Below are 15,637 nucleotides of genomic sequence, written 5' to 3'. Positions count from 1 at the left end.
CTTTCCAAACATAATACATAAAAGGACTCTAACTGAAAAAAATACTAAGCATATGTGTATAAAATTCTATAATACTGTACCTCAGAATATTTTGAATATGGTGAATTTCGCCAAATTCAAAAAAGAACTCACAAATTTAATTATAGATATCGAACCTTACTCGATTTCAGAATTTTTAAACTATTCCTATGTGAACACTATAGTATAATTTGTTTTTGTTTTCTATTGTTGACGGTATCTCTTTTTTTTGTATATTTGTGTTGAAAATTCTGAGAATAAAGTTGTTGTTATTGTTGTTATTGTTATTTAAGAAAACACCTGAACTTCTATAAAATGCAGAATTATAGGATCTCAGCAAACGTCCTTTAGGTTATCTAAATCTGTGCTTATAGAGTGAACAATAATCGCCTCTCGCAAGAATAGAACACCACTGATGCAGAAATGATCGAAATATTTGTCATCTAAAATCTCTACAGTAAAATTCTCAGGTAGTGATTCGAGCAACTATGCCTGCCAACTGTACCTATAAATCTGTAATGAGTGTGATGGCATTTGCCACGGGGCAGAAAGGGTTAGGTTAACCGATCACAGAAGTGATACATCTACGCCGTCAACTTCAGTTAACGGACTCTATGGTCGCTATTTGACAAGCAGCCATCCCGAAGAGACAGAGAGAGTGAGGACGCACTGCAGTTTGATCAAGGTACCAACAGCTCAGTGGCGGCTGGTCTGTGAGGGCTATAGGGCTACAGCCCCCCATACAAGAAATCACAAGAAATCAACCCTTTTATGTGATTTACCTTCCCATACGATTTTAAATGAAAATATTACATTCCACGGTTATTTATATAATAATTTATTAATGTATGACTTTCATGCGACTCCTTCAGTTTTGTTTATTTCAATCATAAGGGAGGATCTGTGGGTTAAGATAATGATTGGATCCACTAGAATTTTTCTGTGCTGCTTCTACCTGCCTCCTGGAGATTCTGGTGTCAGTGCTGGTTTTTCTTCAAAGTTAACTGCCCTAAAGAATAATATAGAACGTGATGTGGTTGTTGTGTGCGGAGATTTTAATTGTTCCTCCATTAGGTGGATAGGCAATCCAGATGCCAACGATTCATACTTTGAACCAAATAATGTAGAGGCAAAATATTCTGATCTCATAGATGCACTCTCAGTATGTGAGCTGATGCAGTTCAATAGTGTCAACAACACTAATGGTAGAATCTTGGACTTGGTCTTGTGTAATCAGTTTCTTTTGTCTCAGGTTACTCCATGTAACAGTCCATTGGTGGGAGAAGACAAGCACCATCCTTCATTAGAGTTTATGCTACAATTAAATATTAAATATCTTTCCAAATCAAGTACTTGTATTTATCATTTCAAAAAAGGCAATTACGATAGCATAAACAATAAATTGTCTTCCGTACCGTGGCCTGAATTGCTTTGTAGTGGAGACGTTGATTCTGATCTAGACATATTTTATGGTATACTTGAGGACTTCGTTCCAAAGAAGTACATTAATTCTAGGTTTCCCTCATATTTTTCTAAACACACCATAAAGTTAGTGAAGAAAAAGAATAAAATCCATAAAAAATTGAAGATCTATAATAATACAAAAGATTTACTAGAGTTTCGGCGTCTCAGAGCATTGTCGAAGATCTTGATCAAAAGTGATTATTCTAAATATATTAAGTTTGTGGAAGATGAACTGCCCAATAATCCCAAGCTTTTTTTCAATGTTGCATCAGCCAAAAGTAGACATGGCAGGCTTCCCTCTTCGATGCTATATAAAGATGAAGTTAGCACGGGCGGAGTAGACATCTGTAACAGTTTTGCTCAGTATTTCAGTAGTGTTTTTGTTGATCCATTAAATTCACCCAACAGTATTGACTCTACTGTGGCTGATTCTCCTGCTTACCTTTCAAACATTGTCATAACTGCTAAGGAAATCGAAAAATCTTTAAGGTCCCTTAATCAAAGTAAAGGTGCCGGATCTGATGGTATTCCATCATACTTCGTACGAAGTTGTCCTGCTTTATGCTTTCCACTTGAACATATTTTCAATCTCTCCCTCCGCACGGGCAGATTCCCTCGGCGCTGGAGGATTGCATCGGTTGTCCCAATTTTCAAGGGTGGCGATAGATCTATTATTGAAAATTACCGCCCCATAAGCAAATTATGCGTCTTTTCCAAACTCCTTGAAAAACTTGTTTATGCTCATCTATACAATTTAGTGAAAAATCAGATAATCCCAGAACAGCACGGGTTTTTGAAGGGAAAGTCCATAGAGACTAACCTTTTGTTATTCATGAACGTTTTGGAGGGGGCAATGGATGAGCGTTTGCAGGTTGACGCTGTTTACACCGACTTCAGTAAGGCATTTGACAAAATTTCACATAGAATTCTCAGTCGTCGTCTTTCTGAGGTCGGTGTGGGAGGTAGTCTTTTGCACTGGTGCGAATCCTATCTGACTGATAGAGTGCAATTCGTTTCTGTGGATGGAAGTAGGTCGGCTGAGTTCACATGTCCATCTGGTGTGCCACAAGGCTCTCATCTCGGACCTTTATTTTTCTTGATATATATCAATAATATTATTTCCGTTTTTCATAGATGTAGAGTGCTTCTCTATGCGGACGATTTGAAAATTTTCTACGTTGTCAGATCTATAGAGGACTGTATGATCATACAAGGGGAGCTGGAGAGGTTCTCGGAGTTTTGTCGCTTGCACAATTTATTTTTAAACATTTCTAAATGTAAAACAATTACATTCACACGTAATAAAGCCCCTATTCGTTTTCAATATAGTATTGATCAGGCGACACTGGAGAGAGTTGATCACATCAGGGATTTGGGCGTAATTCTGGATGGAAAGTTAACTTTCTCATTTCATATCGACAGTACTGTCAATTCCGCCAGTAGAATGTTAGGATTTCTGTTTAGGGGGTGTAGGGTTTTTAGAGGTATCAAGCCGGTTCTCAGTATTTACTATGCCTACGCTTTTAGCGTACTAAATTTCGCTTCGGTTGTTTGGAACCCGCAATATAGGATTTATATAGAACGAATCGAAAGAATACAAAATAAGTTGCTGAAATATTTAAGTTATAGAAGTAAATTTTCTGCTTCAGGAGATAATGTCAATTTTTATTATATGGCCAGAAAACATTTTAACTTGATTTCGCTTGAAAATAGACGCTGCATAGGCGATGTAGTTTTGTTGAGGAAAATTGTAAGTGGTGAGTTGCAGGTACCGGATTTATTGCGGGAGGTAAACATTAATGTTCCAAATGTTAATTTAAGATCTTTTGAAATTTTCCATGTACCATTTAGAAGGACAAATGCATCTAAAAACTCTCCGTTGATTAGAATGTTCCGAGCCTGCAATGAGCTACGAATTATCGATGTATTTCATTGTGCTAACATCAAGCTTCAACTGAAGAAACATTTTTTGATGCAGTGATTTTTTGTTGTTGTCTTTGGTTGATTTTTTTGTCGCTGATTTTTATTTTCATCTTTGTACTTTGTGGATACTGTTTATGGGTCATTGACCTGTTTGTGTTCCCAATGTCAAATAAATAAATAAATAAATAATCTAGCAGTCCGTCCCTACAGGGGCGATGAATCGTATAGCCCCGATTTCTTGCATTCGGACAGTCATTCGGCTCCACCCGCAACTCTTCGTGTCGGTCGTTTTAACGAGTAAAAGGGCTACGATAAAAGTCGCCCCTATCCGCTTCACTCTAGCCGTTAGCGCATTGACAACCTAGCGTGTGTTCGTGTTTGTTTACGTTTTGAAATCATGGCGGGCAGTAGTGTTCAAAATATTTTAAAAACTGATTTCGCGAGGCTTTCGCTGTCGGAAAAAAGCCGTATCAAACTGCTGGCTAGACCGCGACTCCCGATTTAAATTTAACCCAGGCAGAAAAAACTCCAAAAACTTCTTACACAAGACGATTCTCAAGACAAGTGTATGAGAAAAACAAAAATAATGCTGAACAGGAACTCATCAGGAGAGTCAAGAAAATAATCAATTCGCAACTGTCAGCGAAAAATAAAATCACAGCTATAAACATCTGGGCGATCCCCACGTTCGCTTACACTGCTGGAATTCTCAATTGGTCCAAAACAGATTTAGAAAAACTCGATAGAAGAATACGAACATCATTTACTCAACGCGGTATGCTGCACCCGAAATCGGCAATAGAAAGGCTATACTTACCACGTAAAGATGGCGGACGTGGACTCGGTAACCTGGAACAGATCTGCCGAAGAGAAGAAAGAAAAATGAAAGAATACTTCAGGAAAAACAACTTACCTGTACACCAATGGATTTCTGCCCAGTACAACGAAATAATCGATGAGAACGACACAGGAGAATATCTACCTGAAAAATTAAAACAAAGATGGAGATCCAAACCCTTACATGGCAGGTTTTTCACCAGCTTAAATCAGCCAGAGGTAGATCACCAGAGCTCTCATGCTTACCTGATACAAGGCTATCTCTTCCCCGAAACCGAAGGAACAGTCCTGGCAATCCAGGACCAAGTTATTCCAACCAGAACATATGTGAAATACATAATGCAACAACAAGTTGATACTACCGAATGTAGGATGTGCCATGCCGCCGAGGAAACAATCCAGCACCTTTCCTCAGGATGTTCGGCAATAGCGGGAACCAGATATCTCGTCAGGCATAACAATATGGGTAAGGTCGTCCATCAACTGCTGTGCCTTCAAAAACAACTTGCTCAACATTTCGTGCCTCACCACATTTACTCACCCCAGACAATAGTGGAGAACGAACATTATAAAATATACTGGGACCTCACAATTGTGACCGATCGAGGTGTGGAACACAATAGACCGGACATGGTAGTGTGGGACAAGCAGCGAAAGACTGCCTTGATTGTTGACTTCGCTGTGCCACAAGATAACAACCTAGCCAAAAGCTGTGCCGAGAAAATAACAAAGTACGAGGCGCTGGCACAGCAAATGAAAGACATATGGAGACTAAAAACTGTCACCATAATGCCCTTGATAATAAGCGTTAATGGTCTCGTTCATAAAAAGACCACCCTACACCTACAAGAACTAGACCTACCAAGGAATACTATCATGTGGATGCAGAAAGCTGTTATTTTGGGAACCGTCAACATCATACGGAAAATAATTTATCCCTACTAGCACACGGAATTGCTCTTGGCGTTCGCGCCCGGGTAACACGGAAACCACGATTCAGTGTGAAAAAAAAAAAAAAAATATATATATATATATATATATATGTGTGGCTGTGATACTGTGAATGCGTTGTTTTGCTTTCCTTGCTTATTATTAAACTCCGCTTGAAGTGATAACGTGTGGGGAAGGGCAGGATTTAGAGATTTGAAGCACCTTAATGAAAAAATTGAGAAGCATGAGCTATCTGCCAAGCATGTGAATTGTTCGAAAGAATTAGGTTTTTTGGGTACGACTAATATCGCGGCTCAATTAGATTCAGCTTACCGGCATAATATTATCAAGCAGAACGAGCAAGTAGATAAGAACAGGTATGTTTCAAAAAGAATTATGAATTGCATCAAATTTTGCGGTAAACTGGTTTTAAAATTTCATATTTTTGTTATTATTCTAAAAGTAGCCTCCTAGTGAACTAGATCACGAGCCGCCACTGCAACAGCTGTTACCGATCCACGACTGGAAGTGGAGTTACTTGCCTGGTTTTTAAATTTGAATTAACTCCAGCTGATTTATACCTTCATTTCTTAACTGCTCACGTACAAGTTCCGCGAGGTGATATCCGATCGTTGTACATTATTTTTGTGAATAATTGTAAATTATTGGATTCAAGTGAAATGAAGAACTCTATGTTATTTTTGTAGCCGTATATTGCCAATAGGAGTTTAGTCTAAGATCCAGTTTAAACCAGGTTTTCAGTAAGGAGAGGTTAGCACTATTTTCAACACTTAAAACCGTTGAAAAGCAGAGACTCAGAAGACGCTTTCATCCCAGTCTTCAAAGATACCCATCTCCACTGATGTTCGAAGTCTACCCCGGCTCTCTATTGTATTCTGTGACGGGGTTTTCACCGATTTTCACTGATAGCCCCAATGGTGCGCAAGCAAAGGCAAGGAGCTGCCAAAATGCGAAAAAGTCCATCATGAAACTGAGCACAAATATAGGACAGTACATAGTTGTAAATGTTATGCATGTCATTTTTCTTCTTCACAACAGGAATAACCATCGCAGTCTTTAAAAGACTCGAAAATACGCCATTACTGACAGATAAATTAATGAGATGGGAATGATGAGGTAGGTGTCTGGATATAAAGTATTATCCGGAAGCCTCTCATAATTGACTCCGAATTGAAAGTTTTTTCTATATTCGAAAAAATATTAACATAGGTGAATTCATCTGCATAGACTTTGTTAGTCTGGTGAATCTTCAGATCCAGTCTTAGAAGGGGGAAGTAGATTTGTCTTGTTGCTTTGTTTTTTTCCCATTAAAAGCTATGATCATGAAGGGGCGGTCAAGATGTGATCTTCTCCACCGAGTGACACTGAACTATTCACTGTACTTCACCAAACAGAAGAAACACGGTGACTGCAGTCCAGTAGTTATCCTGCTGGTCCTTGTACGCTCCTCTTTAGGTATCGTGTTGGTTTTCCTTCAGGTATCTTGCTCTTTTAGGTATTTTGCTGACTTTTGCTGCTTTAGGTATCCGTCTGGCCCTCCTCCACGTATCAAACCGCTGGCACCAATTTTTATGTTGTATTACTGTCGAAACACACGGAACACAAGTATAAGAAAAAATAGGGTCGCTGTCAGCAGATAAAGCTACCTAAGACCTGCAGTTATAACCACTCTGATAATTGATCTGGTTTCACTGGTAGATATGTCACTTTTTTACGAATAAAAATACTACTACTTCAAGGTGATGCATTTGGAAGTCATAAAAATAAATATACAGGGTGTTTCATTGGTAATTGAACATACAGTAACCAGCTAGAACTACACTAGGTGAGTCCGAAAAACCCATATATGATAGGTCTAATCAATTCCATGACTGAGAGACAGGGTGCTTCATGTATTCACCTAAAATTTCAATTTGTGATAACTTTTGAACCAACCAGTATAGTCGGTTGATAATTGGAATATATGATTCACTTGCACAGTGAATTCCAAAAAAATTTCAGGTCCGTTATTGAAAAATATGGGACATCTTCCAAGCTGGGATTCAAAATTTTTGGATTTGATGGAGATATTTGAAAAGAGCAGAAAATCTGAGATTCAGTAGATTTCATTTGCCCGCACGTCATTCTGCTCAAGGGAAACTCCAGGGAAAGCGAAGTGAGAAATGTTTTCTCTGCTAAGACAATCTGTTTTTGTGTAGGTGGATCAGTGTATCAGTGTACCACAAGCTCACGACAAGCGCACGACTCGACAATAATCCCGTTTTTCCCCTTTTTTCCTGCCTTATCTTTAAGTCGAATAGTTGAAAATCTGTACCAAAGATGATCAGTATTCTCTGTATGTACATCTTGTTAACACGCAAACTGTCGGATGTAATTAGATTGCCGACAACGCCTCATCGAATTCGACATCGATAAGTTGTCGATGAAACACCCTGTAGAAACAATCTTCAACCTCAACGACTACTGAAAAAATGAACTGTATGATCTGAACTGAGAATCCGAAATGAACTGATAGCGCCTTACTCATTCTTATATATATTTTTTGAAAGGCTGACTTGAGCAAATATGGTTTTACAATAAGTCATTAATCTACAGGATGACAACAATGTACAAATACTCTTTCTGTAGAATTTTTTTTGTTTCAGTCCTTCGATTCTAATGCACACGACATGAACGTGTAGCGAAGCTCTTGATTCTTCAATAGAAGAAGAAAGATGTGCATTCGAACACTATTAAATGGATCTTTCAAGAATAATTCTAAAAAAAATTAGTCATTCTTATATAACCTATTCCATTTCTCTTTTAGCACGGCGGATTTCAGGAATGCCTTCCTGAAAACAATACGTCAAATTATCAGAGAATCAGTGAGAAACATGTCAATTCCTTCTACAAAACCAGGAAGTGGACCTGGCATTCTTCTAGTGACTGGACACAAAGCGGAAGGTTTAAGCAGTCATACTCTCGAAAGACCAACTGCTAGACATACTATCGTTATTGCCGGAGGATCCCATACTTTAGGAAAAGTGAAAAAATCCAAACCCACTCAACGGCACTCTGCTGGAAATATAGATTACGATCAATTAAACCAAGATGGTGATGAAAATACACGGAACTTTAGAAGGAGGAGTAAGACTATCACAGACGCACCAGGTGAGGCACTAATTTCACTATATAGGGTGTTCTACAAGCTCTATGACAAACTTCGACAGAAGGTAGCTGTAATTCTTTTGAACATTTTTTTTCCTATGAACGTAGATCCGATTAGTTTTTGTTTAGGAGTTACAAGCATTTGAATTTTTTTTCCTGTTTTGATTAAGTAGGACGACAATATCGGTTTTTTATTTACTTTTTTGACACTTGTTCCACTGAGAATGGTATCAACAATAACCATAAATGAACATGTATTGGCACTGCAGAACCCATATACCATTAGACAAAGACGATTTCAGCAACGTTTCAGCGTAAACATTTTAGATAGGATTTCTAAAAACGATTTGATGCCAGTAAACGATTGTTTGAATGCAGATTTGTATAAAAATTTTTGGAGCACATCCTTTTTGACTTCATTGATTACTTAGAGCTCAGCATTGTTTGAAATATGTGGTATCAGCACGATGGTGCACTACCACGTAGAAGGAGTAGTCAGTTGGCTGAATAAATGAATAGGTCAAGGAGGACCAATACAATGGTACATCGCGTTCGAATGACTTGAATCCCTTAAATTTTATTTATGGGGACACGTGAAAGCAGCTTGTTCATTATGTTGAAATCCAATCTCATCAACAATTATACATACTTGATAGAATTCAAGATGCAGCAAACAAAATACGAAACAACCCAAATCTGATCCGCCGCGTTACGGCATCTTTAGTTCGTCAATGTGAAGATTACATTCAAGCCGAAGGTAGACATTTTGAACAATTTATCCTCAAAATTTCCATTTATTGTTATGACTTCAACATAAAAATATGATTTTTCAAATGCTTGTATCTTTTAAACAAAAACGAATCGGATATACTCATAGGAAAAAAATGGTCAGAATAATCATAGCTACCATCTGTCAAAGTTTGTCATAGAGCTTGTAGAACTGTATATACAGTGACACTCATTTGGTCCATGTCTGATTTAAAATTAAGTGTATTAGGTTGTTTTTTAATTTGTAAAATCTCGAGGAATAACCTATTCCTATAATTCAAATTTGTTTCCAACACTCTTACATTTTCCATCCCAAATTCGAAACTGTGTCCCGTTTCCTGGCAGTGCTTAACAACAGCACATGAGTTCTTCCCGATGCGGCAATCACTTCTGTGTTGAGTGATTCCTTGTTTTAACCATTGTTGCGTTTGGACCACGCCACGTAACAACCATCACAATGCTGACATGAAATCTTATACACTGCATCTGTGCAAAATTCCTTTGGCGTCTTTTCTTTAGTTCTCGAGTCCCCTACTTTTGTCAAATTATATTTGGCTCGAATTTACTTAAAACTCCTGTGAGATTGGGCATCAAATTTTTAACGAATGAAATTTTCTTGAATTCAAAATTGTTTGTTTGTATAGTTTGTTTGATATTTTTTTTTGTTAACGGTTACCCTAAATATATTTCTAATAGATTGATACATAATAGGAAATTAAGGTCGGCAACAAGTAATATACAATAAAACAATTTTAAATTCACGAAAATTCCATTCCTCAAAAATATGACGCCTAATCTTACAGGGTTTTGAGTAAATTCGAGGACATCTAACTTCTCAAATATTATTTGACAAAATTAGGGGACCTGTTCTCGAAGACAAAAGAAAAGACGCCAAAGGAATTTTGCACAGATCCAGTGTATAAGATTTCATGTCAGCATTGTGATGGTTGTTACGTGGGCCAAACGCAACAATGGTTAAAACGAAGAATCACTCAACACAGAAGTGGTTGCCGCATCGGGAAGAACTCAAGTGCTGTTGTTAAGCACTGCCAGGAAACGGGACACAGTTTCGAATTTGGGATGGAATATGTAAAAGTGTTAGAGACGAATTCGAATTATAGAAATAGGCTATTCCTCGAGATGTTACAGATTTAAAAAAAAAACCACACAATTAATTTCAAATCAGACACGGACCAAATGAGTGTCTTTTATAGTAAGATTTTGAATGATTTATAATAGTATAATTGTCAACCCATAGAGGGTACTGATATCTAGCGTTGTTCTCTTAAAAACGTATGTGCAGCACATTATTATCTCACCTTGCTGCGTAATGAAGATGACTAATTGTTGTTAATATTTATCTCCGAAGAGATTATCATTGCTAATATGTCGTTTTTGGTTTGAAATAGTCAATGTTTGTACATCTTGTAAGTAATTCGTTTGTAGTTTGTCTTGTTCACAGTTTCACGTCCAATAATTTACAGATTCTCCTGAAGAAGTTGAAAACTGTCAACGAAATATTGAGAAGTAAAGATTAACCCATAGCATTTTTGGCTGGTTTTACTTAAAAATTGACCACATACCCGATAATGCCTAGATTCCAATGTTTGCGATCTTCCCATTGTCCTATTTGTAAGTTTCGATCGCTCATTGCTTTTCGTATTCCCTCCAAGCAGTTTTTCTTTGGTCTTATTCCTCTTCGTCTTTTTATATTTGGTATCCAGTCCTTTATTTGTTTCGGTAATCATGTTTGTCCCATCCGTTGCACATGTCCATACCAGATCAGTTGTTTTCTCTCTATATCATCCATGATTGTGCCTTCTACTCCCATTTGATTACGTACGTCCTGGTTTCTTATTCTTTGCATTCTTGATATTCTAGCCGATCTCCTCAACGCATCCATCTCTGCAGCTTCTATCCTCTTCTTATTTATTTCTGTCAGTCTCCGTGTCTAGGACCCATATGTTGGCTTTTGATCATTGTATTGTAGATGTTGAACTTTCGTGATCTACTTATGTTTTTGCTCCACAATATTCCATTCAAACAGCCAATCACTTTTCTTGCCTCTGTTACTCTAGATCTTATCTCATTGTCATCTGTGCCGAACTTCGAACTTCGAACTTCACTCCCAAATACTTGAACTCCTCGCAAGGTTGTATGCCTTCTGCACCCCCAATATCCAGTACACTCTTGTCGTCTCCTATACAAAGTTATTCAGTTTTTTCCAGGTTCATGTCTAATTCCCAATATTCATATATTTCTTTTAGTTTGCGTGTCATGTATTCCAGATCTTCTTTGTCTCCTGCGACTATCACCTGATCATCCGCAAATTGTAAAGTGTAAATGTTTGTATCATTCAGGGGTATGCCTATCCCAGAACATTTTCGCTTCCATTGCATTAAAGCATTTTTTATATATACTTTAAATAAAGTGGTTGATATGGTGCATACCTGTCGTAAGCCCTTATTGACATAAAATGGACTTGACAATTTGTTTCCTATTTTAATTCTAGATGTTGAGCCATAATATAGATTCTTCCATTCCCCAATCAAAGTCTGATTTATATTTATTATCTGTAGTGTTTCCCATAGCAAACACCAAGGTATTGAATCATAAGCCTTGGTTAGATCTACGAATAAAATATGTGTTGCTAGGTTAACTGAACTTCTTTTTTCAATTATCTCTTTCATACAGTACACATTGTCCGTGCAAGATCTTCCAGCTCTGAATCCACATTGTTCTCTTCGTCAATTTTTTTTTCTATTAGGGTTCTTAAAACTCTTTCGTATAGTCTGCTTAGGCGTACTTGTAACTGAGATGCCTTCGAGCCTTTCGAGCATACATTTTTTTTCCCTTTTTTATGGATTGAGGATACATAAGCCGGTTTCCAAGCATCTGGAACATCCTCACCGTTTATGTATCGGCTGAATATTGTAGTGAGCAGGTGGAAAAGTTTTTTAGTACCGTTCTTGATGAGCTCCGCATATATCCCTTCTGGTCCACAGGATCTACCCGGTTTCAGAACTTTTATATTCTCCACCACCATTTCCATATCAATTTCAATTTTCTCACCTTGAATTTTAAATTGGGTTCTCCTCTTCTCTGTATTGTGGACGTCGTTCCTGAAGTAATTCTGTGTAGTGCTGTATCCATTGTTGTTATCGGATTACGCTTATGTTGGATTTTTCCTTTCCTGTTGATTTTACATTTTTTATAAACTTCCACACTTCTATAGATTTCCTTCCCCCTATGTATGTATCTATTTCTTGGCATTTTTCATCCCATATTTCGTTCTTTGCTTTGTTAATCTTATTTCGTGTTTCTCTGTTCATAACGTTGTAAGCATTCCGATCTTCCTGTAGCCTTGTTGTGATCCACTTCATATAAGCTTTCTTCTTTTGTGCAATTATTTCTTCTATTTCACCGTTCCACCATATTTTTGCACTGTTGAATTTTCTTTTCTTTCCAATAGCTCCTCTTGCTGCTTGATGTATACTTTCAACAATATTCTGGTAAATATCAGTTGTTCTTTGGTTTTCCGGAGATTCTGAATACATGTCAAGTCTAAGTTGATACAAAAAATTCGAAGCGATAAACTGAGAGATAGTTATACTTATCCTATGGTGCTGTAATTTCAGTTTAATACATCCCAAATTTTTTTTTTTTATTATAGTACGTATACAAGCAATCAGAATGTATTCATTCTATGGGCCTGTTTGCTGGTTCAGAGCTGTAGGCTCCTAAGTGGCGTTATGAGGTCTTATCCAGTGATAGGTCCTCAGGCATCCTTCAGATCTGCTGGCCAGTTTCTCTTCAGTCGTCTGGTATCTGGGGTTAGGTCAGTGGTCGGATTAGGGCGTTAGGATGGCTTTCGAGTTTTGCGTGATGTCTGCAACTTCTGTCCTGGATTACTTCTTTCACGTATGGGATCTTTAGATCTGTATGGTGCGTTTGGTTCGTAACGTACCAGGGTGCGTTTGTTAACATTCTTAGAATTTTTGATTGGCTTATCTGTATTATGGAGACATTGGATTTACTTGAACATCCCCAGAGCTCAATTCCATAGGTCCAAATGGGTTTAATGATGGTTTTGTATATGAGGAGTTTGTTTTCCAGAGATAATTTTGATTTTTTACCAATTAGCCAATAAAGCTCCTTGACTTTTAAGTCGACTTGTTTTCTTTTCTTGGTTATATGTTCTTTCCAGGTGAGTCGTTTGTCAAGATGCATGCCCAGGTATTTTGTAGATGTGGATTCCGGTATCCTAGGACATTGTTCCTTGCGAAGAGAGAAATTAACTTGTACTGATTTTGTCTCATTGATTTTTATTCTCCACTTGTTGGACCATGTTTTAATTTCTAGGAGGTGGTTCTGAAGCATTTGAGAAGCTATATTTGGATCGTCATGGCTTGCTAATATAGCGGTATCATCAACGAATGTAACAGTTGTTGTTTCTCTGTGTGTTGGTAGGTCGGCTGTGTATAACAAGTACAATAGAGGGCCCAGGACACTTCCTTGCGGAACTCCAGATGTTATAGGGAGATAGTCTGTGATGTTGTCGTTTACTTTGACCCTGAATTTCCTTTCAGTAATATAGGATTGTAGTAGATTGAACTAGGTTGATGGTAGGAGCTTTTTTATTTTGAATAGCAAGCCAGGATGCCAAACTTCATCAAAAGCTTGGCTGACATCTAAAAACACTGATATACAGTATTTCTTTTCTTAAAGTGTTTTATTCACCTCTTGAGTGACTCTGTGGACTTGCTGCACTGTCGAATGCTCTGACCGGAAGCCAAACTGATGAAGTGGAATCCATTCTTCTGTATTTGGGTCATTCTTTATTCTTCGAAGGACCAGTTTTTCGAGAATTTTCGAGACAACAGGTAGCAAGCTGATTGGACGGTAAGAGGTAACACAGTTTGGGTCTTTTCCTGGTTTTTGAATCATGATTATTTCCGCAGCTTTAAAGTGTTCTGGCCAGTAGCTTTGCTTGATGATGGCGTTGAATATAATCATGAGTTGGGCAATTCCTCTTTCTGGTAGCTCTTTGATCATTTTTGGACTGATTTTATCCACTCCAGAAGCTTTTTTTACGTTTAGGTGGTTAATTTCAGATTTTACTTCGCAGTATTTGAAAGGTCTAATGAATCTTGTTCTATCAGATGTTTTCTGTAGTTCTCTGTCGATTTCGCTGTCCATAGTATTGCTGTTTGGAGTAAATACCTCGGCTAGATGGTCTGCAAAAAGTCCGGCTTTTTCTCCATCACTTCTGGCACAGTTGGAATCTGACTGTTTACGTAAGGGTGGAATGTGTATTATTGGCCTCTTGCGGTTTTTTATTGGTCTCCAAATGGAGTTGTCAAATCTGTTCAGGTTCGAAACATATTCATAGAAGGATGCTTCTTTTGCCTCATTAATTTTAGCCTTCAGTCGGTTGGTCACTCGGTTCAGGTTGTTCTTGTCAACTGGAGAATGTGTTGAATGTCATATTGCTCTTGCTCTTCTTTTGTGCGCTATAAGTTCTTTGATTCCTGTTGGGATGTGGTAGATTTTATTTGGCTGGGCTATTGTTGGAGTTGTCTCCTCAACAGCTTTAGTGATCACGTTGTTGAATGTGCTTCTTCTATGTCTTTCTGAGTTTTGAGACTTATTCCCCGAGGTAAATCGTTTTCAATTTTTGTTCGATACTTATCCCAATCTGTTTTTCTATTGTGTTGCCTGGTGGTGTGTTTTCTGTGGATAATAAAGCTGCTAAATGTCGCTATTATTGCTGAGTGATCTGAAGACAGGTCAAAACTAGATTTTACATCCATGTTTGTTGAAGAAATGCCATTAGTAACAAATAAATCCAGAAGGTCAGGAATTTTCTTTGGGTCGGTTGGCCAATAAGTGGGTGACCCTGTCGATAAGAAGGAATAGCCTTTTTGTTCTGCAAGACTTACTAGTTGCCTTCCTTTTGGAGTTGTCAACCGGGAGCCATATGTGGTATGTTTGCTGTTGAAGTCTCCACCTACTATAAATTTAGAGTCCAACGTAGAAAAGAAGTCATCAAATTGTTCTATTTTGATGCTGTGTCGTGGCGGACAGTAGACTGCTGCAATTGTGAGATTATAAGATAACGATTGTACTCTTATAGTCCGGGAGGTGGTGTCACTTTTTTATTAGTGATTTATCTGCAACTCAAATGTGATTAATTAGAGAGTTGCACTGTTACTGTACTCGAAATCGAAAGTCAGTCAGCGCGACCGTGGTGGGCGTGGGCGTGGGAGGCGGTGAAACTCGCCGGAAAAATATCAAAAAAAAGTGATTGATCTCCACGTGAAACTTTGTAATAATGTAAATTATTCATTATTATTAGTGAAAATGGGCGTCAGTGACTTTCCCGATGGTGGAAACATCGTCAGTCAGGCGGTTGAAGTGGTCGGAAAAATCTGAAAATTGACAAGTGACCCATCTTCACTTGAAATTTTGAAAAATGATTATTTTAATCAAATTGAACGTAAAACTGGACGTCAGTCGCGTTTATAGT

General features: G+C 37.9%; 1 protein-coding gene across 4 annotated transcripts in view; it reads left to right on the top strand.

Annotated features, from left to right (window-relative positions):
- The first annotated feature begins 7,999 nt into the window (after positions 1–7,999).
- The window catches only part of LOC123311467 (protein still life, isoforms C/SIF type 2-like), a 68,372-nt gene continuing 60,734 nt past the window's right edge, over positions 8,000–15,637 (top strand). For all 4 annotated transcript variants that reach the window (XM_044895477.1, XM_044895478.1, XM_044895476.1 and 1 more), the window contains exon 1: positions 8,000–8,343. In XM_044895477.1, the coding sequence (XP_044751412.1) occupies positions 8,067–8,343 (277 nt within the window). In that variant the 5' untranslated portion in view covers positions 8,000–8,066. The remainder of the gene's footprint in view (positions 8,344–15,637) is intronic.

The sequence above is a fragment of the Coccinella septempunctata genome, chromosome 4 (assembly GCF_907165205.1).
Source record: "Coccinella septempunctata chromosome 4, icCocSept1.1, whole genome shotgun sequence".
NCBI lineage: Eukaryota > Metazoa > Arthropoda > Insecta > Coleoptera > Coccinellidae > Coccinella > Coccinella septempunctata.
This window is presented reverse-complemented; position numbering and strand designations above follow the sequence as displayed.